The following is a 27074-nucleotide window of genomic DNA, read 5'->3' as shown; positions in this document are numbered from 1 at the left end:
CGATAATAAAATACTTATCTGAGAGAGCTAGTTTTTGCCATATTTCTTCGACCGATTTTGATGGGTTTCGCAAAAAAGTTATTTCAGTGCCCTATGCAAACGTTGGTATCTACAAGATCCACTTCCCGCATAGCACCAACTATCCCCAAACACCCTCACGGTACGATAAAAATTAAGGTCTATTTTTTTTTTATATTTCGTTTTCTGTCGATCGAAGCCAAAGTTGTGCGTAAAAGATAACGGCCACGGGATCGTCGTTTGAATCGGGCGAGAACCGAGCGAGAACCGATGATATTTAGAAAATAGTGCGTGTAAAAAACGTTTCCTGTATTGGGCCGTCAAAAGGGACATCTTTTTACGCTAACACAGTTTGATCGGTTCGATAGGATTCTTTATTTGTATTCAATTTAAATTCGCCAAAAATGTTAGGGAAGCAATCGCCTAATCCTCCGAATTTCTAAGCTGCCGTTGGCTTTCCGAAAATCTTAGCTGGCCTCATTTCGTTCTCTTCACGGCTTTCCTCCTGTTTCGAAGACAAAAGGAATTTTAAAATATCGGACTGTCACCAAAGTTGCAGGTTACAAAATCAAAAGTAAACGCTAGTTTTTCTCGGCCGCAATTCAATCCAAATTTTTAAGGTGATTTGGGCCTTACATCAGTTATTCACCAAAACTATTCGTCGTTGAATGCATCTTGGCCTTCCACAACTTTTTTAGACTTGGTGCCAACGAGAATATAGATTTATGTTAGATCGTTTGTGAGGCGATAATTTCAATGACTGCCTTAGTTTTCATTTGGTTGTCTTCACGACTGTCATACACACTTGAGGCATTTTCAAGGCATGCGTAATTCTGCGCTTACCTGATACACTCTTAAACCTGTGAAAAGCAAATTTCTCAACACACTGTATTTATGATTCTCCCAATTTCATTTTTAGATCCGAAAAATGTTAATACAGAGATTTGATATTAGCGTTTTTCTTTACAAGAAAAGACTCAATTGTCCCAAACACAAGTCAGCCGCTGTTTTGAAAATGGCTCTAAATTATGGATTGTTATTGATCTTAGTTCAAAAATCTATTTTTTCTCTTCAAGTTACCGTTTTGCCCATAGCGCGTTTGTTTGCTTTTATGAATAACTTCATCAATATGCCCTGTCTACAAATTTTCTTGTTACCAATACCTACTATTAAAATTTTCACTGAGTAAATATTTATCGTCGTTCAGAGCTTCTTTGCATTGGCAGGAAGCGCCTTTCTTGAAAAAACTAAACCGATAATTTTAAGACGTATACCTACTTTCCCAAATCTGTTGATAATTCGTCAAATCACTAAAAACGTTATTCATCTGAAGCAAATGTAACTCAAATCTAGTTAACAAGAGAATCGATCGACAGAAAAGGTTTAATTGATACAGCACTGGTATCAAACACTGAAGCGAATCGATAAGTCGATATAATTTTTACTTAGCAGGTTTAACAGTAGTTACGATTTTCTGTTCCTTATTAATAGGAAGTTACTCACGCTAAATAAATTGGAAAATTAGAAATACAGGAACAAGAACTATACTTCCGGAATTGTACCAAATTTACTGAATTATTTTTACTGAGTATAATAATCATTATACGCTTTACAGTGGTGGGATAGACTTAGCTCGAGCCGCACTTTTGTTTTGTTTTTATGCGATATTCTGAGCCACATCATTAGTAAATAAATTATACTCTCAGATAAGATACTAACCTGTAGAAACTTACCATAAATTTGACTCTGCTCCATACCTTCGTCAAATTGAATTCTCGATGCCAAGGATTTGTTGAAATTAAATACTTTCCAACATGATTTATCCCACTTCCTTCTTCTTGTCTCATGTCGCGAACAAGATTTACAAGACTTACTGCTCTGTATAGTTGCTTCTTCCACTCTCCTCATGTCCCTAAAGTTCCTTTTGCTCAAATTACGAGGCTGTTGACTTGATGACCCCCGAAAACTATGAAGGTTCTTCCGCGCTATGGAAGCAATATATAGCTCCCTTAATTTCACTAGGAACAGTCTTCAGTTAACGTACTTAAACGTCTGTATATTTCCAGGCAATGCGTGAAAAATAAGTTTGGGGTCTCGAAAATAGTTAAAACAGAGCCATTTGTTTTGAATAATTACTGATGATTTTTTGGTAGTAATTATTCATTTATATATCGGGTTGTAAATTCATGTCTCATATCTTGTGTTATGATGACGTATGTCGCTTAACTCGTTTACACAAACGATCAATCTCCTACCCTGGCTCTCTGGCCAGCGGTTGGCGACCAACCGCTGGCCGAAGAGCCTGATATTGACAAACGATAGTAGGAACGATTTCAGCCGCGACGATTGTTAATGGCGTCGTTTTCAAGTGACTGAAAACTTATGGCGATTTTAATGCGACATATCATACACTCGATTGCTACTTTGCTGCAGTTAAGTAGAACAGAGCTTACTGCGATATGAGTATAAACATATCAAAGTATCTTTTTAAGTCTCTAACGCATCCTTTATGATGGCATCGCTTGCGCTCTTCATCCCCCCCCCCCCCCTAGAAAAAAGAAATATATATTCGCCCCACCAGTAGCTCACAGTGAGACGATCTGAAATTAGGCCTAGAATTGCTGGCGATTTTAAATCACCCATGTAAATTACCAGTGATTCGTTAAGGAATTTTAAGGTGATTATATATCGATTTTGGAAACAGAGCTCCAGTCTGTGCAGCTCACCGAGAATGCGGCTTGAATATTTATAGGGCGAGATCAGGTCGTGCGCAAGAGGTTCATTCCTCCCTCTCCTCTCTCGTACCAATCTCATTCCCAGAGACTGCGTTGCTTTTGGTCAGCACTTGGCCTAAAATTCCGCCCGGGCCCTGGGAACAGGATTTTTTTGCCAGTGCGTCTTCTATCCAGGCTGTTTGTTCAGTAACAATTCTGGGTACGAGATTGCACGAGGACCTTCCTTGTTCCAATCTCCTTCCTTGAGGATGCATTCCCTTTAAGGTGGCCGAACACAGTTTTCTGGTATACAGGTGTTAGTAAACATTATTTGAAAACTACGCACTTCTGAGAACCCAAAATTAGCATGGTGCAAGACTAACTAAGGAGAAATAAATTTTGATGCTTCTTGCTGAGCAAGGTGCCGTTGCCATGGCAACGCAGCAAGCTATTAACCGTCCACAAATAATGGTTTTGCACTCGTTAGATTTTTTCCATTTTTTGTATCCAAAAAAACTCACAAAATACTGACAGTGATGCTGCTTTCATGTTATTTTAACAGAGAGATCTCCTGTAAATGTTGGTTTTGCACTTTAATGTTTTTTGAAGTAACCCTATGCTAGATTTTGTTTATGGTTTGTAGGCGAGTTACGCTTTTAGAAAACTACTGTTTTGTCAAATTTCACGAAATTCTAACGAGCGGTTCCTTAGAAAACAGTTCATTTCCATTAAAACAACCAGTCACAATTTTTTGCTTAGATGCGCATGCGTGGCTTTTAGGTTGGTTTTCTCAGCAAAGATGAAAAGCGTACAAAAAGGCCTAGCTCATTCCGAACTCACTTTCTTTTTTCGGCGATAAATGAAGAAGGATTCACAAACGAGAAACTGAGTTATTTTGAGAGCAAAACTTACCTCTGTGATCCATTTGGTATAAAATCGAGGGATCGATAGTATTTGCTTACCACAACCCTAGCGCGCGCTTAATCGCATCACTAACAGAATCTGTAAAGGGCGCGCAAACTGTGTTCGGCCACCTTAATAGGTTACTGACCTTAACCTGATTGAGTACTATAGCTAAGAAGGAAATTCTCGAAGTGCATTGTTGTAAAAAACATATTTGAATGAAATTTAAAAATTAGTTTATTCAGATTTATTGATTGAAGTATGCTGATGTGAAGGGGTGAATAGTACGCCCAAGATGTTTCTTTCGAGGTCCACAATGATAAGTGATGACGTCATGGTACGTGGAAATTGCGCGATGATTGCAAAATGGTGGCCATCTCTGATCCGCCATCTTGGATTTCTCGATTTCCCCAAAATCTCAGCAAAGCGCCAAAATTGAACGAAAAGTAGTCAAAAACACTAAAGCAACACTAATAAGAACTAAAAACATTAAAAGTTACTGCTATATAAGTGAGCAGACACAGTGAGAAGTTTCAACAACCTCCTTCAAAAGGCTGAACCACTCAAGCCATTTCGAAGGAGATTTTAGAGAACCTCAAATACATCATGGTCCTCATCGCTGACAAACTGAGGTCGCGCCAGTATAGTTCGGAACACTGAAGCGCACCATTCTAAGATGTCAGCACTGATTGAGAATGGACTGCACCAGCTCCTGAACAAAGATCGTACAGACCATATGACTCGGAAGTTATCGGAGAAGCTGCTCACCTTAAAGCGGAACGTCCACTTGTTTTTGGCCGTCTACAGCAAGAATAGACCTCCACACAAACAACCAACCAAGAGTAGCCCAGTTTCTTTTGTTGCTAACCTCTAAATGGAGATGTTTGAAGAACAGGCCTAGGCACTAGCAACCATACCTTAGAAGCTCAAGATATGGAAGGACCACGTGGATCACACTTTCACCAACCTGGACCACGGCAGTTTTAATAACTTTCTGCAACATCTTAACAGCGAGCAGCCGTGAATCTGTTTCAACTTGGAGACTGACACTTACAGCAAGACCGCCTCCCTACACATGTCAGTCTCGAGTAAAGCAGATGGCCGCCTCACCAGCAGTGTCCACGGAAAACAGACACACACAATGATCAATTCTTAGCGTCTGATTCACCCTCGATCAGTAAAACGCGGTATTGTCAAGTGCTTGTATGACCGGAGAAGCGTCCTGTCAGGTGTTAAACAGGATGTGAAAATAACATTTTGAAATAAGATAAAGTTTGATGCTTGAACTCTAGGCTGAACATCTGACCCAAAGGGTGGGTTGTTCCCCACAAGGACACAGATACAGCGAAAAATTCCGAGGGTATGGCTGTCCCATTTTCATAAGGAGAAGAAACATTTATCATCTGTGCATGCTTTAAACGTTTATCCTTGTCTTTTTTGCCCCTCGCCGTTTCAGAGCACGCCAGCAAGACCGGCCACCATCTTCCCGACACATGAAATTAGGTATATCGCAGAATATCTGTTGTTTATCGATGACTAGTATTCAGTGCACCATGTCGCCGAAAGCCGTACATATTGATAAATTTGTGAAAGCTCTGAAATTTCAAAAGAGAGGAAAAGAGGGACTGATGATTTACACACAGACACTGAGGGAAGGACATTAAATAAAATACTTGAGCCCCGCAACAACACAAGCCGCTTAAACATTTTTTTAACTCCATCGTCGATAGAATTTATATTACAGAGGGAATACTGACAAGATGGTTGAAAGGATGAAGGTAAAAGGTTGATCAGTTGTTAGTACCATTCATTCAATAAAACCATTTTGGTGTAGGGTCTGTTAAAAAGTTGATACTTTGATTATTTTCTCTCTTTCTCTCCTTGTCTGTTATGACTGCACCCCATTTCCATTTTAAACACGATTAACTTTTCTCTCTCGATTATTTTTTTTTTTTTTTACCTTTCCTGTGCATTCATTGCAAGATAGTGAGTTTTGAAACAATTGAGGGTTGATTTTAAGAACGTAGGAGAGCAATAAAAAAGAAAGAAGAAGGATTAAAGAACAGCAAGATCGAGTTTGAGAAAAAATCTAAAAAGAAAGTTAACGAAAAATAAAATGTTACATGACGTTTCGACGACCTCATGTCATCATTATCAAATGCGGTGAAAAATTTCACCGCGTTTTTCGGAAACAGAAAGAGGAAAGACAAAAAACACTGACGCATACATTCTTTGTGGGTTCCTGCCTTTTATTCTACAATAACATGATGATTGCGTTACAGTTACAAAGCACACCACTTTAAATCTCAGTTAATTAGCCAGATTTTTAAAACTAAGCAACTTTACTATTACTATCCCTTAAAACGCTTTTGCAGGACTGTAGGTCTTTTCTCTGGACCTAAGCCTGAGCTTTGGGAACTTCTTCCACAAAGATCCGGGACACTGAATTCCAACCCGTGTAGGCGTCAGCATTTCCATAGTTTTGACAATTACCAACCCAGAATCCCACGCGCACCTTTCCTTTGTGGATGTTGTTGCAGTGCCCTTCAATATGGTGGACGCGGTGAGGATTTTGCGTTGTGCTTACAGAGCCCAAATACACAACACCGTCAATGGGAAGAGAAGCTGAACATTCAGCACCGTTGAATGTGAAGTACCACCGTTTGCAACAAGCCTTGCAGCCATAGACTCTAAGAGCGCCAGTCCAGGCAACATGGAGGGATGTGTCCGAGAAGTTCTTGGTGAACACACAATCCTGTGTTACATAGAAATGGATATGAAGACGAATAGATCAGTAAAGAAGAAGGACAAAGGAAAAACACCACAACAAACGAACAAAGGGATAACTTGTATATTGAAACCAAGAAAGGATATTGAGGATGAGGAAACAGAAAATCTGCACAATGATAACTCTTTTTTTTTAATTTTTTTTTTAATTTTTATTAGCATAATGTAACACTACTAATACAATACTAAACACTACTAACACTAATTTACACTAATAGCGATAATTACAGTACTAACTGTACTTACAATATAAGCATACTATACTATACTACGGTACCAACATGTATCTTCAACTGTATCTTCACTACCAACGTTTTTTTATACAATATTATAACTGGCATTATTTACATTACAGTACAAAAGCCACTTAGATTGCACTACTAAAAAGGTATCTAGATAACAACCCATCCACACACTCCTCTAGTTTTTGTTTTTATTGTTAATTATTTACAATATTGCAGCATGAACAAGTAAGCGAAAAGAAACGATCGAAAGAAAAACGATAAAAATAGAACAATAACAAGAAAAGTAGTGGAAAGTGATTCAAGGGGTCCATCAAATAACCACGTCGATGAATTTGTTGCGAATTAATGGTTCCCATTTAATATTAAAGTGTTTTAGATAACCTTTTTCCTTGGCAATATCATATTCGATGCGAGCTTTTTCACGTAATTCTGTTTCAAAAAACGGGGAAGAAAAGGGCTGCCTCGTCTAAACTGCAACGATATATATAAAATTTGGCAACTAGAAGGGCAGAATTGAGCAACGAACAGAACTTTGAATTGTCTATCACACCGTATAGAACATTAGCGGGAGTAAGGTTGAATTCAATCTGGGTGTTTCGAAGCCACCATTCCCGAAAATTATTCCAAAAAGCTACTGTAATTGGACAGTGAAAGAGCAGATGAAGAAGTGTCTCAGGATTTTCTTTACAAGAAAAAAAAAAAACATTTATCGTCTTGTACAATACTTGCTTTGAAAAGCATGTCCTTTGTAAACACCTTATTATGAATAATTTTAAACTGAAACATACGCAATTTAATTTCCTCGGTTATTCTCCAAGGTAGAAGATATATCTTTGATAGATTTCCTTTGGAGAAACCTGAATTAAGAATTTTTTGCTCTGATGAAGGTGGCACAAATTTACTGTCAGCGATAGCATGTAGCAGGTTTGCGGTGGTAAGATTCAAGTTGTTCGTGCGCGAATTAGCAATTAAATCAACAAGGGCTCGGGATTCTTTGGAGATGTTGTTCCAATTTTAACGGATTGAATTTCATAAACCGTAATATGTTGTAAAGCAGGCTTTAACGTCAAACCTACTACAGAAAACTTCAAGGGGGAGAAATTTACCATTGTCACTCATTAGGTTTCTTATTTTGTGGACTCCTTTACGAAACCACGTTGGGAAAAACAGATGTATTGTTAATTTTTATGTGTTTGTTGTTCCAGATGATTGTTTCGTTTGGACTAAGATCACTCTTTCCCGCTAAGTGTGTGACCTCCTCCCAAAATTCTAACAGTCTTACGTAAAAAGTCGGTACATTCTTCAAGTCGAGTTCTTTAACTCTATAGTTGCATTGCAACAGGAAGGAGAAAACCTCCTAGATGCACAGTTGCATCATCGGGAATTAATTTCCACGCTCCTCTGTTTTCGTTCGTGAATGATAACTCTTTCTTCGTATTTTTTTTTTTAACTGCAATTCCAAGAATAATGCAGATTTAAGATTATTTTTTTCCTTGCACAGCTTAATGTTTACTGTGATGGTAGCAGGTATGTTACATAGTTTCGTGATGATTTGGTGATTTAAAGCAAGAGATATGATCTTATGTCAGTCCTCACCTTGATCAGACCATGATCTTTGTCATCATTCAAGTTTTTCCAGGCGCACTCCTTCCAGTTCTTAAAAGGCATCACACCTGGAGTCCCAGGAAGTCCCCGCGCTCCAGTCTCTCCGCGCTGCCCTTTTTGGCCGGGAGGACCCTGGATTCCAGGCTCTCCCTTCGCACCATCCTTTCCATCTACACCGGCCGGGCCCTTGACACCAGGAGGTCCCTGCAGTCCAGTCTTCCCCGGTATTCCCTGATCCCCTTTAGCTCCCTCACGGCCATCTCGTCCGTCACGGCCTGGTAATCCAGGAGAACCAGGCTTGCCATGCATACCGGGAATGCCATTATAACAGAAGAGAGGAGGTTGCTAGTTTGGAAAAAGAAATCAGCATGTTAATCTTAATTTTTAATTAAAAGGGATTTGCTGAAGCAAAGACATGAAAAAATGACAGAGAGATTTAAGGCTCGACGTTTCGGAGTCATCTTGACTCCATTATCAAGAGAAAAAATCAGTTTGTGAACGCGGATATTTAAATAGGCTAGAGCTGAAAATTAACATATTTATAGATGGTTAAACAACAAATACTTTAGCGCGAATTGAATCAGTTTGCACGTTCAGTTCTGGTTTCAGTTTGCGTATAAATAGCATCTCATAAATGAGGCAATCAAATTTGCTGGTGCATTTCGCAAGTACGTGAAACCGTTCTAAAAAACGCTGTGGTATCTGGTCATTATGTTGCAGATGGTAATGTTTGTAAATGGAAGACGACTTTCTTTTGTGTCCGTCTACGCGCTCATGCAGGTGCCCACGCGTATACCCCACATATCCTGCATCGCACAGGTTACATTTAAATTTGTATACTACACATTGTTGGTTGACAATGGAGGGCTTGGCTTCTTGCACCTTGAGATCTTCATTGAGTTTTCGACTCACAAACACAGGTTGGATGGCAGTTCCTACTTTTAAACTTAGTTTACTTAGTTGCTGTTTCACAGTGTTCGCTAAACTCTGATCTTTAAACGGTAGGATGACTCTAATGGTGTTCACATTCTCTTGTGACGATGAGCAGGGCTGTGGATCAGATACCTCAGTGTCGATATATAGAACTGCTACATCGTGCTGACGAGTTCCAATAAGAACGAAACAGCTGTCCACGGTTACAGCCCTGTTTTGTCAGTTTCTGTCGGGTTGTTGTCTCGCAAAGTCAACTTTTTCACGTAGTATCAGCCTTGCAGTTTGTGTTATATTCTAATTGACCGATTCTTTGTATTCTGGACAGTTTTGGCGAAATTTTTGAAAAACGTGCCCCGCACGGGTCGATAAATTCGCTTTGGAATGGACTTGTAGTTCCATCAAATCGCTTGCGCGTCTCTCGCCTCGCATTTAGAATTATACGCGTTTCTTCCTTAGGCGTAAACAAAGACTTTTCTGAATAAATTTTTCATTTAGGAAAGCATTTGTCTGTTTTTCTTTCTATTTTCATTGACAAAACGTGACAACGGCGCAATCTTGCGTAAATAAACACATGCCCTCAGGACGGATCAAAATATCGCCCATATGATGCGAGGATCAAAATTCATCGAAATTTTTTCTTCCAAGTTTGTGCTTTGGAAAATTTTTATTTGGCTACTAGTGTATTTTATTCCATAATCAGTAATTTGAACTATTTTTGACCAAAGGGGTGTTGTTTTTTTCCCTGTAGGTTGTGTAGTTTTACTGCACATGGGATTGGAAATAACCACTTTGCCAATTTGGCCGAATTTTAAAAAAACCTCTGGAAACGGCTGATGATCAATGGGTCAACTGGTGATCAACGGACAAAAATAAATTCCCACTAAACACCAATTTCAATCAGAATTCCCTTTTTTTCAAAAAAAAAAAAAAACCTTTTGCAAGGGGGGAGGAGATTAAGCCAACACAAGATATCCATGCCGACTTGCTATTGTTCCCCCTCTTAACCTCCGCCATCCTAAGTGACAAAAAAGTACTAAAACATTATCCAAAATGTCCACAAAAGAAAAATTACTACTTCCCTAACCAACTCTCCCAAATAATACTATAAGCAGAAGAGTGCAATTATTCAAAACAACATCGTGTCAAAAGCTGGGTTGAAAAGTGTTTACCCATAGAACAAACATGAAATTTTAGTATCTGATTTCATGAATCAGTACTACTTGCATTTTATTTGTGTTGTATTTTTCATTAACTCCACCAGTAATCGTGTTAGATAAGATTGCAGTGCGTAAGAAAGAAGTGGAGAAGGGCATAATATAGTTAACTAATTTAAAATTACGATACAATATTTGTTAAGATGAAAAAGAAAAAAAGAAAAAGGAAAACTAATTATAAATAGAGAAGAAGAAAGACAGAAAACGTTTTACAAGTTCGTGTGGCGGTGATTAATACTGAGCAAAATAATACTGGAAGAGAGCTCGTTTAAATGGTTGTTTTGTTGGTTTTTGACAATAGATATAAGAATATCATTCCAGTAATAGCATCCAATAATATTTATTCGAAAAGGACTAGGATTCAGATGCTGTAGGGAAGCAATTCGAGTGGCGTAATTATGTTGCTCAGGTACTAGGCTTTGGGTGAAATCGGAAGGCTTTCCATCTACAATATAATCATGAAAAAGTTGGCAGGTATAAAATTTAACGATGTCAGGGAGCTACTTGAACTATCTTTTAATAAACCCTGTTGGCCAGATAGATGGACACGAATGCAATGAAATAGGTTGAAAGTTGGGATTTTACTGTCAGAACCTCAATTATAGTTTCTAAGATTTATTACTTAATCGGTCAGTGTAAAACGCAGACTAGAGACCGGGCGTAAAAAAACGGACAGAGGGTAAAATTTAGAGCAGGAATATACAATGCTTACAATATACTTGCTTGTGCTATACTAGAGCTGTAAAACAATCGAAAAACGATAATTGAGACTTCATGATGTCGACTTTCCGGCGTTTAAAGCTGGATATGCCAGGAAAGAAGCCCAAGTTCACGCACATATGCATCTTGTTTAATTTACTTTCCACGGAAATTTTACTCCAGTTTTACCGATGTAAAAAATTACTTGCTTACCTTGTTGGTAGATGGTTGATTAGTTTCGTTGTCCGCTGCGGCAAAATAAACCAGGAGTGATATCACAAGTAACAAGGCTGGAGGCACTTTACACGGAATACTCGCCATTTTGGTCTCGTTGATCTGCTACGGACAAAGCAAACAAAGATCACATTGATGAAGACTGTGAGCAGCAAGTCGGCAAATCTTTAGAATCGCCTTTGTAACCTAATCAGTTTGTTATGTTAAACAATTTTCGCTTTAAATTTTCAGACTTAAGAGTGAATGTTAGAAAAAATATAAGAAAATTAAAAATTGCGGCCTAAGTAAGTTTAAAGTTTTGGTTCACTTTAAGCGGGCCAAAAAAGGCCGGCACTTTGAGGGAGTGAAAAGGAAGGATTAAGGTTAGACTTCACCTGTATTTTTGCTCCAGAAAACATATGCTAGGACAGATATCAATTATAGGCCTCTGAAATCGGCCCTAATTTCAATTCGAAATCTAACCCTCGAAGGTCGCTATCATCAACTAGTGAATTAGTACATTAAAAATATGACTTGCGACTTCATTTTTACACTTAACGAGAGATAATAGAAAGATTTACTTGCAGCTGAGATAGAAAAACGGGAGTAGATCTTGTTGCTGTGTGCGAGCCTGCTAAAAATGCACGATTTTTCCCATTTTTCCGGGTGGCTGAATAGGCGTGAAGCTGTAAATTCAACTTTTCTAATTTTTTAGAAAAACTAAAGAGCGGTGGAGCTTAATAGTTCACCAAAGAAGACATTTAAGCGAAATAAAATAAAATCTGAAATTTGCCGTCTGTCGTGGGATTTTTTATATTTACACTCAGTAGCTCTTAAATGGCTGCAAAACTTTCTTCACTGCAATTTAACACATTGATCCTGCCGCAGTCAAAATATAGCAATTATTTTAATCTCTGCTCGTTTCAGAGCGAACTGAGCACGGATGAAGTAGACACACTTTTCTCTATCAAATAGAAGAAAGATCCTCGCAGTTACCACGTAACTTTAAGTATAAGCAGTCTAAAATAATCCAAATTCAGCGAGAAAAAAGCATGACCGGTAGTGACTCAAATCCTCTGATACTTTGACAAAAGACAGTTCAGACATTGATTTTTAGGTGTACTGTTATAAATCTTCAGGATCTTGCAGAACCTTTGCATGAACGGCGATAAAAATTTGACAAAATTACAATTCAGCGCCATTGAAATTTACACTCTACGTAACAAGGCTAATAAAATAAACTAACTCCTCGGCAAAAGTTTCTACAAAAAAGGCTTTAAAAAATATATCGATGTTAAATATTGTCTACACGGGTACAACAAACACCAAAATTACCACAAGATAAAATTAAATCTCACTGGCTGTCTCCTGCACGAGCGACTTTGCTACAATAACAAACAGATATTTATATCCCTTGATTTAAAATAAGTCATACTTTAAAATATCTTACTTAACGATGTGCAAGATTTCCCGGTTAACTTGCTGAAGATCTAACCTGGAACAATTAAAATTATTAATTTTAAGGACGAGAAGCTTTATCATCCTTCGATAGCCAATCGGAAGTAGCTGTTCCCACGAAAAGCAAATACTGCATCGTTCTCTAAATAAACAAATCTACTTATCCACATCTCTGAAACATTAAAACCAGTGTTTATTGTTGGGCAAGTTCACAGACATAAAAAACAACGATGTCTTGTTCATTTTTTACTATTGTCGGTGGGATTTGCCGTGCAGACGAATGCACTAGCTTCCCAACTTCCGTCAAACCACTCACGCAGTGTAACAAGCATACAGAAAATCACAACTAAGTCCCTGAAATTTTGAATGAGCCGAAGAATCATTTTCTTCCTCTTCTGATTCACTGAAGACTTCTTCGTTGTCCTCCTCGCCAGAAGAGAACTCGGGTTCTAACTGATGAGGTAATATTTTTGACATGTTCTCCCGGTTTTGTTGTCCGTTTTGACTTGAATGCGTCACTTCGCCAAGGAGCAAGCAACCGTAACACGTCATCAGTCATCAGCGCCACCCTTAGGAACAGTCTTTCTTGTGACATAAGACAAGCAGATTCCCTTGGGTTATATAAGCTCTTAATTAAAGAAGTACGTCAAGGCACGGCATTCGTGGAAAGCAGCTTTAGTTAGGTTTAGGTTTTAAGGATAGTTTTTACAATTGTCAGGGTCCCACAGGGGTTTAGGGCTCCAGGGCTCTGGCCTTAAAAATGCAGGGCTCGAGGGCTCTAAGGCGAAAAATTTCCGGGCTCTAGGGCTCCACATCATCTGCTTTAGGGCTTCGGGCTCCACTCTGGTCTACAATCTTGATATGTAAAAATTCTATTTTTAACGCTAAATCAAATACGCAAATAAAAAAGTTAGCAATTCCGATCAATAGTAGAGCAGAGGTGACTGCGATGTTAGCATCTTCGTGAGTCTCTAAAGAACGCTTTATGATGAACTCAAATGCGCTCTCTCATCGCACCACTAGTAGTTCACAATGAGACGATCTGAAATCAGGCCTAAAATTTCTGGCGGTTTTAAATCACCCATGTAAATTACCATTGATTTGTTATGGGATTTTTAGGTGATAATATATCGATTTTGAAAACAGAGCTCCAGCCTGTGTAGCTAGGGCTTGAATATTTATACGGCGAAATCAGGGTGGTGTGTAAAATGTTTACTCTTCCCTCTCCTTTCTCATGCAAATCTCTTTCCCTAAGAAAGCGTTGTTTTTGGTCAGGACCTGATCTAAGACTAGACTGTTCACAGTCCCCCCTATTTTTCCGTGAGATTCTCGAGACGGGTACTTTTCGATGGAGTTGCTGCCATCTTGGTTTGTAAAAGCGAGCGCGATCTGGGGAGAGTGTCCAAACTACTGAGGGGAGCCAGAGTGGATATTAGTTCATTCGGGGAGGGGGAGTGACTAAATAGTTTTCCCGCCGCCTCCCCACTCCCGCACCCCTCGGTGATATGATGATATGATATGACATGATAATCTTTATTCATCCACGGTACACAATTCGTCAGCTTTAAAAATGTCTAATACTAATGTAATAAAAATAGTTAAATAAAAAACGAAAAAGCTGCTTTCCACGAATGCCGTGCCTTACAGTTGTTTGAGTAATCGCTTAAATTGCTCAAGGGACTCGGCTTCCCTTAAGGTACAAGGAAGACTGTTCCAGAGAATGGCGCCACTATAGCTGAAGCTGTTTTTGTAATAGTTTGTGCGCGGTAATGGAACATTGAGTTTATTTTCAGAGTCCCTTAGGTTATATGTGACTTCTCGCTTTTCAAATTTAGAACTAAGTTAGTTTGGAGCCAACCCGTGCATAGACCTGTAAACCATCGTAGTTGTTTGAAATTGTTGCTGGCAAGCTAGGTTTTTCCACCCTAGAAGTTTGAAAAGGTGACCAGCATCTACGTCATAGCTTGAGTAGGTCAAAACACGGGCTGCTCTGTTTTGTAGCTTTTGAACCTTATTCCATAAGGTTATCCCACAGTTTCCCCAAACAATGTTGCAATAATCAAAGTGTGGCTGTATTAAAGCTTGATATATTAGTTGTAAGGTCGCCTGAGGGACAAGGTGCCTTATTCGTTTTATGGCCCCAATACCAGAAGCGACTTTCTTTGTTACTTTCTCGATATGGCCACTCCAATCAAGTCTGTCATCGATGGTCACTCCAAGTGATTTTGCAGTAGTGACCTGGCTAACTTGAAAATCATTAATTGCAATTGTCGGGGACTCTGTGAGAGTACTTAGCTTCTGCCTAGATCCGATAAGCATAAACTCGGTTTTAGTCATATTTAGAGTAAGTTTATTTTCTCTCAGCCAATTGTGAACATTTTCTAAATCTTGATTTAGATGCAACTGAATATTGTCTGCATTATCACCTGCGTATGTAAGGCGGGTGTCATCAGCGCACATCCTCGGCTCACAATCTGAAAGACAGCTTGGAAGATCGTTGATGTATAACTGAAATAGTAATGGACCTAAAATCGTCCCCTGGGGAACACCACAACTTAATAAACAGCTTTGAGAGAGCGATCCGTTGTCGGAGCACATTTGGGTACGATTCTCTAAATATGACATAAACCATTGGCGCACGTTACCATTTATGCCCTTTTTTTAAAATTTTGATAAAAGGATCTAATGGTCAACTGTGTTGAAGGCCTTTTTATATGCACCAGGTAAAACGTTTTCTACTTGTTAACTTTAGAGCAATATTACTTTTATGTATTTATTTTGACCCCCTTATCACACGCTGGAAATTGTAACACATGCCCATTGGATCAATTCTTAGTGTACGCTTTTTCACTTCTTTGTCCTCGCTTTGTAGTTACTCTAGTTTATTGTTTCTCATTCTTTATCTAAAAGAAAATGGTTCGAAAAGTTACGAATTTTCATTTTAAAATCGCGCACAAAATTTTCGTTCTTAACTAAAAGCTATTTGGCCATCGCGTATTCACAATTCCGAACCATGTAGTCTTGCCTCAATTGTGAACTGCATTAGTTGACAAAAAAACGTACGTGCGACAATTTCTAAGGATTGGAGTACGACAAACAAGAGGTCGACTGAAATAATTGAAATAAGGTATATACATTAAAAAATATATTCAAACAGCGCGCTTTTAAACGAATTATTTTAGCTTTAAAAGTTGCATGGATTTTGATCTATCTTTGTTTCGTAGAAGGTGACCAGAGTTTAATTGATACCAGCGAGCTTTAAGTAAGGCTTATTCACTATGAGAATTTTACATTTTTTAGCTCAGTTAAATCTATAATCAGTTTCCAATGACCGGAGAACAAACCAAGTGAAAGGACAAACCTGAAAACGCTGAAGAAGGTCGCCTCTCTGTTCCAATTACTTCTTGAACAAGTCACTGTGAAGGAACGATAAGCAACTTTCGTTACTGTTAGAATTTTTCATTCTTCCTGTTGACTCTTATTCGTGTTTTGTCGAGTTCGTTGTTTACCATGAGTCAAGGGCAAGGTTGGCTGAGTGGTAAAGCTTTTGAATATTCAAAAAGAATGAAAATTTCCGGTTGCTGTTTCTTGTAACAATTGTTTGAACAGCAATTTCAATGCAATTTCGGGAGCAATAATCCTGATTCAGTATTTTTATAACGGTGAGGGTAAAAGGCGGAAAGAGTTTGCGGAATGGTATGTGGAATGGCGTGCGGAATGGCATAATTATGCGAAATACGATTTACGTGGGGAATAAATTAACTGAAGAGCGCATGTTGTTTTCGAGCCAATTTTATAAGAGCAGCATTTTTTTCGCTGTTGCGGACTATTAAACAACCAAACAACAGATCGAGGATTAGAAAATATACGCCTGGGATAGAACATGTCTGATCGCTGGTTAGGAAGTGACAGTGAAGAAATCGATGAAGTTTCGCATTCAAGGAACTAAGAATAAATTAAATTTCTAGTTGACAAAAAGAACGTGGCAGCGAGTAGCCCAGACAAAAAGCAACACCAGACTGGAGAAATAACATCAGTCTAAGGCCAAAACTATTGTGAGAAATTTTAAATTTAAACTCGGTCATTTTATCGGACTCTTTGACGGTTACAATTTGTACAACTCATGGGAAAAAGATGTTCTACTTTTTCTCACCTTACATTTTCGTCAAGCCACGAGTACGCAAGTCACTGTTGAGCTGCTGAGCTAGCTACCTAGCTATTTAATACGGCGATTCAGGTAGCTATAGTTCAGTTACGCGTTATCGAACTAAACATATCCGTCTTTAATTAAGGTCTTTCAGTGCCAGACGTCCCGACCTAAAATGAGATTTAAAAGCGAAAAAGCCCTAGAGTAAAAAAGCGGATGACAAGTATGGTGTCTAATTATCGACACTGGTTGTTTGAAAGGTTGTGAAGCTATTCTTATCACAAATGCATTTTGGTCAAATTGTTGTTCATTTTCCCGCTCATGATAAATGAATCATCGAGCATACAGGGTATGAGAATTAATCTTTCATCGAGGGTTTAAAAAAAAAAGAAAAAAAGGTTTATTATTTGCCCTCGGTAAAGGATCAATCTTTGTCCTGAGAAGACTTCACGCTACCACGTTATTTTTGTCAACCGAAGTCGCATGGCGTAAAGTGAACATGAAATTTAATTTACTACGGATTTACTCATAGTTCCTTGAATGCGAAAACAATAAACAGTTTTCATCGCTTTCTTTACCCTCACTTCTTCCAAATCAACAATCAGACGATCAAATCTTCGAATTGTTGTTAATATTTAGCAAGAGTCCGCAGCATCAAAAAAGCTGCTGCTCTTATAAAATTGGCGCGAAAACACGACGCTCTTCAGTTAATTTATTTCCCGCGTAAATCGTATTTCGCATAATTATGCCATATTCCGCACCCCATTCCACATACCATTCCGCAAACTCTTTCCTCCTTTTACCCTCACCGTTTTTTTATAATGATAGTTAGAATTACCCACACAGGCACTGTACGGGGAGTGCCATTGCTTAAAGAAATTAATATAGTTCTCCCTGCTACCACACGACATGAAGCGATGTTCTAAATGATGTTCTATATATAAAATTATTATTGTTTTCAGAAAGTGAAATAAATTAAGTATTTTATTTGCGCTAAAAATACTCTAAATTTTCCTCAAAATTTACTGCACCACTACATTTTGCATTCCTGCAATATTTAAAAAAAAAACGTGAGTTGTGTTCATTAACTTAAACATTATAACTTTCCTCTTTCGTCCAAAAACACAACTTAAGAAGTCATTAAAAACAAAAACACAACAGTGCCAACAAGAATTCGCTCGATTTCCTCACAGGACTCTTGAATTTTATGTCACTTTGACCGTGCCAATGACAACAGAAATAATCATCTGTCTTATTAACAGAACGGATTTGGCCATATTTTCTTCCACCCATTTTAGTGGATTTTGCAGAAAAAATATATGCCCTCTGAAGACATAAGTATCTGCAAAATCTCTATCCCACAAAGGACCAAACATCGCGAAACACTCGCACGGTACGATAAAAATTAAGGTCAGTTTTCTCATATTTTTTTATTTTTGTGGATCTAAAGCGAAAGTTGTGCGTAAGCGGTAATAACCACGGGATCGAAATTTGAATCGGGTTCACCTAGCAACAATATTGAAGAAAATATTGTAAAAATCGTTTTCTATTTTCCAAGATAGTATTCCGCCCGTCAAAAGGGACATCTACGTACGCCAACACAGTTTGATCAGTTCAATAGGCTTCTTTAGCTGCATTTTAAAGTCGCATGCGGAAAATTTTTGGGAACCGATTGCTATGCTCCGAATTTAGGAGTTGCTGTTGGCTTTCCGAAAATCTTAGCTGGCCTCATTCCGTTCTCTTCACGGCATTTCTCGCCTCTTCGAGGACAAAAAGAATTGATTTTACAATGCTTAAACTAAAGTTTTAGGTTACAAAACACCAAAGTAAACACTGGTTTTTCTCGGCCGCAATTCAATCCAAATGTCTTGGGCCTTACGAACAGATATTCACTAAAATGAATCGTCGTTGACAGCATCTTGTCCTTCAATAACGATTTTGGACTTGGTGTCAACGACAATATAAATTTAGATCGTTTGTGAAACGATAATTTCAATACTGCCTTTGCGTTTGGTCGTCTTTCAGTAAATGGATAAATACTTAGGCATTTTGAAGGCATTCTTCATTCTGCGGTGACCTGACATACTGAAACCTACTGAAAAGCTAATTTCTTTACACACTGTATTTTATTACAATTCTTTCAGCATCGTTTCAAAATATCAAAAGATTCGAAAACTATGGTTTTTCGGTAAGAAGAAAAATGAAGGTGTAAAACATACTTTAATTTGACTTGTTTTTTTGAAAGACTCAATTGTCCCAAACACAAATCAGGCGCTGTATTGAAAATTGTTATTGATCTTAGTTCAAGAATCTCGTATTTTTTCTATTCATGTTGCCGTTCACCCCGTAGCGTGTTTGTTTGCATTTTTAATTACCGTCATAAAAATCTGTCCTGGGTATACTAATTTTTTTTGTTTCCAATACCTACTGAATTTCTACTGAGTAAATATTTAGAATTGTTTATATTTCTTTGGCAGAAAGCGCTTTTCTTGAATAAATTCAACCGATGACTTTGAATACGTGAACTTGCTTCCCCAAATACGATTATAACTCATCAAATCACTTGAAACTTCTTTTCAGATGAAGTAATTGTAACTGTAGTGAAAAAGACAATCGATCCGTAGTAAAGGCTCAATTGACACCGGACACTGAAGCGAATCGATACAGTCGATATAACTTTTACTTAGCAGGCTTAACAGTGGTTACCAATTTCTGTTCCTTTTTCGTAAGAAGTTGCTTGGCCCAGAAAAATGATACTGGAAAAAGAGCTATACTTCAGGGATTGTATGCAATTCACTGAGTCATTAACATTGAGTATAATAATCATTGTAGGCTTTACAGTGGTGGGATAGACTTAGCTCGAGCCGCACTTCTGCTTTATTTTTATGTGATATTCTGAGCCACACATTAGTAAATATATATTCAGATAAGATACTTACCTGTGCAAACTTTCCATAAACTCGACTCTGCCCCTACATCATTGTCATAGTGAATTCTTGCCACCAAGGATGTGCTGAAATTAAATACTTGCCGACATGATTTATCCCTCTCCTTTCTTCTTGTCTCATACCACGAACAAGATTTACAAGAGTTGCGTCTCTGTATAGGTCCTCCTTCCACTCTCATCATGTCCTTTATAGCTCGCTGTTGACTTGATAACCCCCCAAAACGATGAAGGACAGTCCAAGCTTTGGAAGCAAGCTTTAGCTTCCTTAATTTTCACTAGGAGCAGGCTTCACAAAAGTCCGGCAAAAAAAAAAAAACCTTTGAGGTCTTGAAAATCAGTTAAAACATAGCTTTTTGTTTTGATTAATTGCTGAGGATTTTAGTGATCAATTATTCATTTTGATACCGGGTTATAAATTCGTGTCTCATATCTTGTGTCATGATGACGAATGTTGCGTAGCTGTGTTAAAACAAACAATCATAGCAACGATGTTAGTGACATTTTGTAATTTTTTTTTTATTTACACCCCTTAAGCTTACTCTTACTGTTACATAAACGCAAAACACAAAAGTGTGAAGTAATTAAAAACATAAACACTAAGCCCAAAACTACAATTCAAATAGGGGGAGGGGAGTAGAGGGCACCTCTAGTAAAACTAATACTGTGCCCCTTTAAAAGAGGTAGATTTTAGTAACGATTGTTAATGGTGCCGATTTCTTTTTTTTCTATTCTGAAAATTTATGGGCGATTTTAAAGCTAGTGGCATATGAAGACTCAATTTCGATTTCGTTGCGTTTTAGCAGAGCAGAACTGACTGCGAAACGAATATAAACACATCAAAGCATCTTCGTGAGTCCCTAAAGCACCCTTTATGATGACATCGCATGCGCTCTCTCAACCAGCAAAATCGCACCACTGGCGGTTCAAATGAGACGATCGGAAATCAGGCCGAAAATTGCTACAAAAATTGGCACTAAAATTGGCGATTTTATATCGCTCGTGTAAACAACACGTAGTTTTGTTGGCGATTTAAAGGCGATTATCTATCGATTTTGAAAATAGAGTGCTACTCTCTGCGTTGCCCGGGTGGAATATATAATGAACTTGTTTGTAGAAAAACTCAGTTCTTCCAAATACAAATCAGGCGCTGTAAATGTTGTTGGCTGTCACCGAGTTTTGTTTGAAATCTTAGTTCAAGGATGTCGTATTTTTTTCTTTTCTGTCCATAGCGTGTTTGCATTGCTTTTGTGATTACTCTCACAAATGTGTCCTGTGTACTAACTTTCTTGTAATCAATACCTACCGATTTTTCACTGAGTAAATATTTATCAACGTTAATGTTTCTTTGGCAGAAAGGGCTTTTCTTGAATAAATTTAAACCGATGATTTTAGACACGAATCCCTACTTCTCCAGATCCGTTAATAACTCAGCAGATCACTTGAAATATCTATTCATCCTAAGCAAATGTAACTCAAATCCGATGAATAAGAGAATCGATTGGCAGTAAAGGCTCCAGCAGATATGGAACTGGAGCGAATCAATGCAGTCGATGAGTGATAATCAATTTTACTTAGTATACTGAACAATACAACTTACGAATCTCTTTCTAGGCTGTACGTCGGACCACATTTAACAAGAGAAGACCAAGCGCTATACTTCTGGGATTGTTGGCAATTCATTGAATTATTAGACTGAGTATAATAATCATTATAGGCTAATTGCAGTGGTGGTATAAACTTGAACTCGAGCGGCGCTTCTGTTTTGTTTTTATACGATATTCTGAGCCACGTCATTAGTACAATGTAACTAAATATTCAGATAAGATTCTAACCTGTGCAAACGTTCCATAAACTCGGCTCAGCCTCCATACCCTCGTCAAATTGAATTCTCGATACTAAGGATGTGTTGAAATCAAAATGCTTTTGATTTCTGTCACTCTTCAGTTCTTCTGGTTCCATGTCACGAGTAAGATTCCTTCTTCCAATCTCCTGATGTCTTTTACAGCTCGTAGTTGCTCAAATCAAGTTGTGTTGACTTGATAATGCCAGAAAACGCCAAAGGACCTTCCTCGCTTTGGAAGCAATACATGGCTTCCATAATTTTCATTAGGAGTGGGCTTCAAGAGACTTACTTAAACCTTCTCAATAGTTTCCAGAGAAGTCCGCCAAAAATAAGTCTGGGATCTCAAAATAGTAAAAGCATAGCCATTTGTGCTGAATAATTCCCGAGATTTTTTGGCAAACAATTATTCATCTTTATATCGGGTTGTAAATTCGTGTCTCGTACCTTACTGTTACAGCCCGTCGCATCCAATCTAGTCTGATGACTATGACCCAGCCTTACCCTTCCCTAGTAAGTTAGCTTTGTAAGTCACGTGCCCTTGTTCGCGTCTTTGTAGCTCGTAAATCGAAAGTATTGTAATCTCGCCTGGACATCAAAAAGGTTATATATCGATGTCTAATGGCCATTAAACGCTGTGTTCAAGAGGAAAGCTGTATTTCGTCGAGTTTCCTAACATTAATTGGTCCTTCAAAGTCGGATGAAGACGATATTTATGCTGTGGATTGACTGAGTTGAATCTTCGTATCGAAGGTCAACAATTTACCACGTGCCCGGCGGTGTCAAGATGGCTGTCAGGTCTTCGAGTAGTCATGTCAGCGAAATTCATAAACGAGAGGACTTATCTGTCACTTACAGTCGAACAACTTCGCGGAAGGCTTGAGGAAAAGGGTTTGTCGATGACTGGAAAGAATAAGGTCTTACTTGAACGGTTAGTAAACGCTCAATATGTTTTGCAGTCCAATGTTGATGTTAAGCCAGAATTGCAAGAGAGCTCGAATTTCACTGAGGTTTCGAAAGAATCTCCTCGACCGGATAATAAGGAACAAGCCCAGGAAATAGGTTTCATTAGACGAAAGGCTAAGACATTGCAAATGGATATGGACGATTTGATTCGTGACATTGTAGAACAAGTCAAAACGCCAATAACAAGATTAAAGTACAGCTCAAAATAAAAAGATTAACCCAGAATCGAGAGAGCTATCTTCAATTGAGAAAACAGATAATCGCTTTGATCGCAGAAGAGAATATTGAGGAAGAGCTTCGTAGTTGGAAGGGTCTATTGGATGTCATAGATAAAGCTATTGATTCCGCCCATGAATACCTGAGTAGGGAAAGCAAAGTAGAAGATCAAAGTTCCCAAGAAAGTGCACATACTGAAAGTCGCCAATCGTCGAACCTGAAACTGCCCGGGATTGAGCTACCAAAGTTTAATGGTGATGTGTTGAAATTCCAAAACTTCTGGGATCAGTTTGAAGCTGCAGTGCACAACAATGGTGACTTACCAAACGTTCAGAAGTTTACCCATCTGCGTCCAGGCTGATCGGAGATGCCTTGCAAACTATAGAAGGGTTTGAGGTGACAGGAGCAAACTATCAACCAGCGGTTGAATGTCTCAAGCACAGGTATGGAAGAAAGCCTGTGATTATCTCATCCTTAGTGAAATCTGTCATTAAGAAGGATACCAAGTCTAGTGTTAGTGCATCTTCACTCCGCGATCTCTATGATACACTAAAGAGCAGAAGTAGAGCTTTAGAAGCTCTCTGGGAAAACCCAATGAGCCACGGATGTCTCCTGTTGCCAATGTTCGAGACAAAATTACCCCCTCAGTAACTGGAAAAGTGGGAGTTAAGCTTGCAGACACCCCTGATGATTAAATTGATCTCGATTTGTTCTTTAAGAGTGCCTGACTGTAACTTCCGAGAATCGCTGGCCAAGCTTGAAAAATCGAAACTCCTGATAATTTGCCTGAAGTTTACTTTTGGGTAACTATCTTCGAAAATATTATTTGAATGTTCTGGAAATTTATAGTTTTCGAGAATTTTGGAGAAAACGAAATTACGGGCAGTTTGCCTCATTAATCATGCAGAAATCTCACTTAATATTAGCCAAGTTCAATACGCTTGTGTTGAAACAGTACGCAACGCTACAAAACGAGGTCGGTTTTGAACAAGAGCATAACTCACCTACTTTCTATCAATGGGACCTATGTAAACTTTTGTAGCACTTTGGAGAGTTTATGGCTCTTTGAAAAATTGACATTTTGAGGACTTCGCGATGAGGTAAAAATTGAGTAAGATTGAAGGTTTAAAATGCATCTTGGTATGTCAGGTATCGACTCGAGAGGAACATTGTGATAAAGTTTGGGTCTTCGTCTGTGATAATATGAAATAAAAAATCTGGGCAATCAATGCACGCGCCGACGAAAACCAAAGTTAGCGAGGCTTCGTTAACAAATTTGCATAATTCGCAACTGTTGAGAAAAAGCTGTTGTGGCGACTCGGTGAAAACATTGACCCAGGCTACCTTCAAATGGTCATTTTATCTCATATTGCATTTGTCTGTTTCTCTTTCTTGTTTAATAACGTGATAGAAAAGGTCTGGACAAAAAAAGAATGCACGCCATCGGGAAAGAAAATATTCGCCAAATTCTGGTGGGAAATTTGCATAATGCAAATCTCGCAATAAATCTTTCTGCAACGGAATCTGATTGGGAAGGTTTCGTGAAGAGACCCGGAACACTCCATATAAGAGGAGTTAAAACAACGTTAAATAATCCGATTTCAACAAATAATTGTCGAACCTTAACCTTTAAATTATAGTGTCAAATTGATACTCGCTATTGCGTTACCTTCATCACGTCAATAGCTGTCGATATGTCTTAAAAGTTGCCCGCAAACACACATGCACAGATACACGCTTCAAAACCTGTGTGCCAATTTCCGTTTAACAAAATAATAACTCAGTTTATACCTACAGTCCACATTAGCTGTAGGGCATGCATTTATCTTTGTCGAATGCCAACAAGAGAAACACGGGTATCTTAATGACACTGCATACACGCAATGTCAGTACTGCATACATCACAGGTAGCCAAAGCTCTATGAGCGTTCAAAAGAAATTCGTTTGACCTTTTTATTGTCACGTTGTAATTTGTGTGTTATGATGAGTGTTACGCAATGGCGTAAATTATAAGAGTTTGTATGGGAATTTTCGAATGTGTTTTGGAGTCGAAAATAAAGAGAATAAATGGAGCAAAAATGGCTTACCTTGTCTCTCGATCTCTTGCCAGTGTTTGCGTGCCATATTTTGGCCATTTCAGTACGATTCCAGTGAATTTTTAAAGGTTTGCTGGACATCCCCTGGACGTCCCCTGTAATTTACTTTCGAAGACTTGCGCACGTTATCAACGCGGTCAGAATACGATGTAATGCACGGACAAAGGACTACGGACCACGGACTGGGTATAAAAGAGGTACTAAGGTAAGTGTATAATAGGAGGACTACGTACTACGCACTAGGCTTAAGGAGAACTGGAAGTCTGAAAATCATATCTTTCTTGTATTCATTTTCAATAAGTTTAAGATGTATAAAATATAAAATTAGACAAAGGTTACTTACCTGCAGGATAATTGCGATTCTCTGAGTATAATGCGTAGCACCAGGGATTCAGATTGCATTATTTTACGGCTAGTCACCAGGTCATCACGGTTCAAAGATCTTTGTTATGCAAATCACATGATATAAAAGGCGCCCTGTGGTCTTACGAGTTGTCTTTTGAGCGGGCAATTAAAACAAAGGATGCGCAAGAGGCACCCTGAAGGGTGGGCTGTAAATAAAAGGGAGGGATCTGAATTCCTGGTGCTACGCATTATACTCAGAGAATCACAATTATCCTGCAGGTAAGTAACCTTTGTCTAATTTTATTTTCTCGTTCGTATAATGCTCCGCCCTGCGGGATTCCGATTGCATAATTCAAAGCAGACTCCTGAGCGCAGTAAAAATAACAAACAATGTTTCCACACTGTCGACTTTATTCAAATTACAGCAATATAGGAAGTCTAACGACTACTGTGCAAGAACAACCTGAGCAAAAGAGCCCACTGGCGAAGTTGCTCTTTGATAAAACTTGGCAAAGGAGCCAGCATTTTTCCAGTCAGCAGTCTTCAAAACAACATCTAAAGGTACTCCCAAACTGACTGCTTTCGAGGTTGAAGCTCCTCTAAAACTGTGGCCTTTAAAGATACTGGTGTCTATCCCAGCTAATGACAATACAGTTTTAAGCCATCTTGAAAAAGTAGAAGATGAAATAACCTTATAAGGTTTGCCATAAGAAACAAAAACTTGTGACGTATTAAGTGACTGTCTTACACTGGCAGTCCTTACTATATAATGTGACAATGTTGAATGAACACAAAGCTTTTCATTCTCTGGAAAAGCTGGTAATGAAACTACAATAGAAGACTTCCCAGGTTTGGATGATTTCAAAAGACTTTTAACTACAAACTGGGTGCCAGAGGCAGATGGGTTCATGAAGTCAATACTTAAAGCTGAAAATGTTTCACTTCTCTGAGCAGACTAACGCAACTAAAAGCAGCTGTTTTGAGTGTAAGTTGCTTTGTATCTAAGCCAGAAAGAGGAAACCATGCCTCCAGATATTTCAACAAAATATCGACATCCCAGGTAAAACTATACCTAGGCTCAGGTGGTCGTACATGAAACATCCCGAACAATAATAGGATGTTCGCCTAAGGCATAACCATCCACAGGTAATAACATCGAAGACAATGCAGATCTGTAAGAATTAATGGTACTATATGACTTATTATCGTCCTCAAACTGTTCCGTAAGGAAATCACAAAATGTCACTAGATCTGCTTGAAGAGGATTTCTCTGTTTCTTATCACACCAGCAACAAAAACATTTCCAAGCCGCCGAATATTGCTTTACTGTTCCTGGACGCCAAGACTTGAGCACATAGTCGGCTGCCCGAGGAGAAATTTCTCTGACCTCAAGATTATCCCGGATACATGCCACGCGGCTAGGCGCATTACATCTTTGAGAGGGTGCAGAATCTCCTCCTGAGGCAATGCTAGGAGCCTGTCCCACTGAGGTAGAAGGACCGGACGCTGAACTAGTAGTTGCAGAAGCTGTAAATACCAATGAGCAGTCGGCCACCAAGGTGCTATGATTATAGCATCGGAGACTTCCTCCTTTTGTAGTTTCAATAGAACTCTGCCTAAAAGACTGAAAGGAGGAAAAATATAAGGCTTGAAATCCTTCCAACAAAATGAAAAAGCATCAACAGCCCAGGCACCTGGGTCTGGAGACCAAGATACATAAACTTTGGT

At 38.6% G+C, this 27074-nt stretch overlaps 2 protein-coding genes and 1 pseudogene across 3 annotated transcripts in view; all 3 read right to left on the bottom strand.

Annotated features, from left to right (window-relative positions):
- The window catches only part of LOC146479825 (uncharacterized), an 82556-nt gene that overhangs the window by 40617 nt on the left and 14865 nt on the right, over nt 1–27074 (bottom strand). The window contains exon 1 of one of the 2 annotated variants that reach the window (XM_085110695.1): nt 16151–16187. The exons of the other annotated variant lie outside the window; for it this stretch is intronic. The gene's annotated coding sequence lies outside the window, so the exon portion shown is untranslated. Of the gene's footprint in view, nt 1–16150; nt 16188–27074 lie in introns of those variants that run through there. 2 annotated transcript variants of the gene reach the window in all.
- LOC146479829 (collagen triple helix repeat-containing protein 1-like) lies at nt 5864–11386 on the bottom strand. The gene is made up of 3 exons (XM_085110719.1): nt 11332–11386; nt 8264–8617; nt 5864–6390 (listed from the first exon to the last, which is right to left on the bottom strand). Exons 2-3 carry the CDS (start codon nt 8579–8581, stop codon nt 6034–6036), a joined length of 675 nt encoding a protein of 224 aa, XP_084966845.1. The 5' UTR covers nt 8582–8617; nt 11332–11386; the 3' UTR covers nt 5864–6033.
- LOC146479828 (uncharacterized) lies at nt 25779–27021 on the bottom strand (annotated as a pseudogene).

This window comes from Pavona decussata, unplaced genomic scaffold (genome assembly GCF_977016875.1).
Source record: "Pavona decussata unplaced genomic scaffold, jaPavDecu1.1 SCAFFOLD_58, whole genome shotgun sequence".
Taxonomy (NCBI): domain Eukaryota; kingdom Metazoa; phylum Cnidaria; class Anthozoa; order Scleractinia; family Agariciidae; genus Pavona; species Pavona decussata.
The sequence above is the reverse complement of the archived record's forward strand: the minus strand, read 5'-3'. Positions and strand labels throughout refer to the sequence as shown.

What these genes read in the sequence shown, in the direction of transcription:
- LOC146479829 (XM_085110719.1), bottom strand. Translation starts at nt 8,581, where the DNA reads ATGCATGGCAAGCCTGGTTCTCCTGGATTACCAGGCCGTGACGGACGA. An exon ending in AAGATCATGGTCTGATCAAG is followed by an intron (nt 6,391 to 8,263) that starts GTGAGGACTGAC and finishes TATGTAACACAG; the next exon opens with GATTGTGTGTTCACCAAGAA.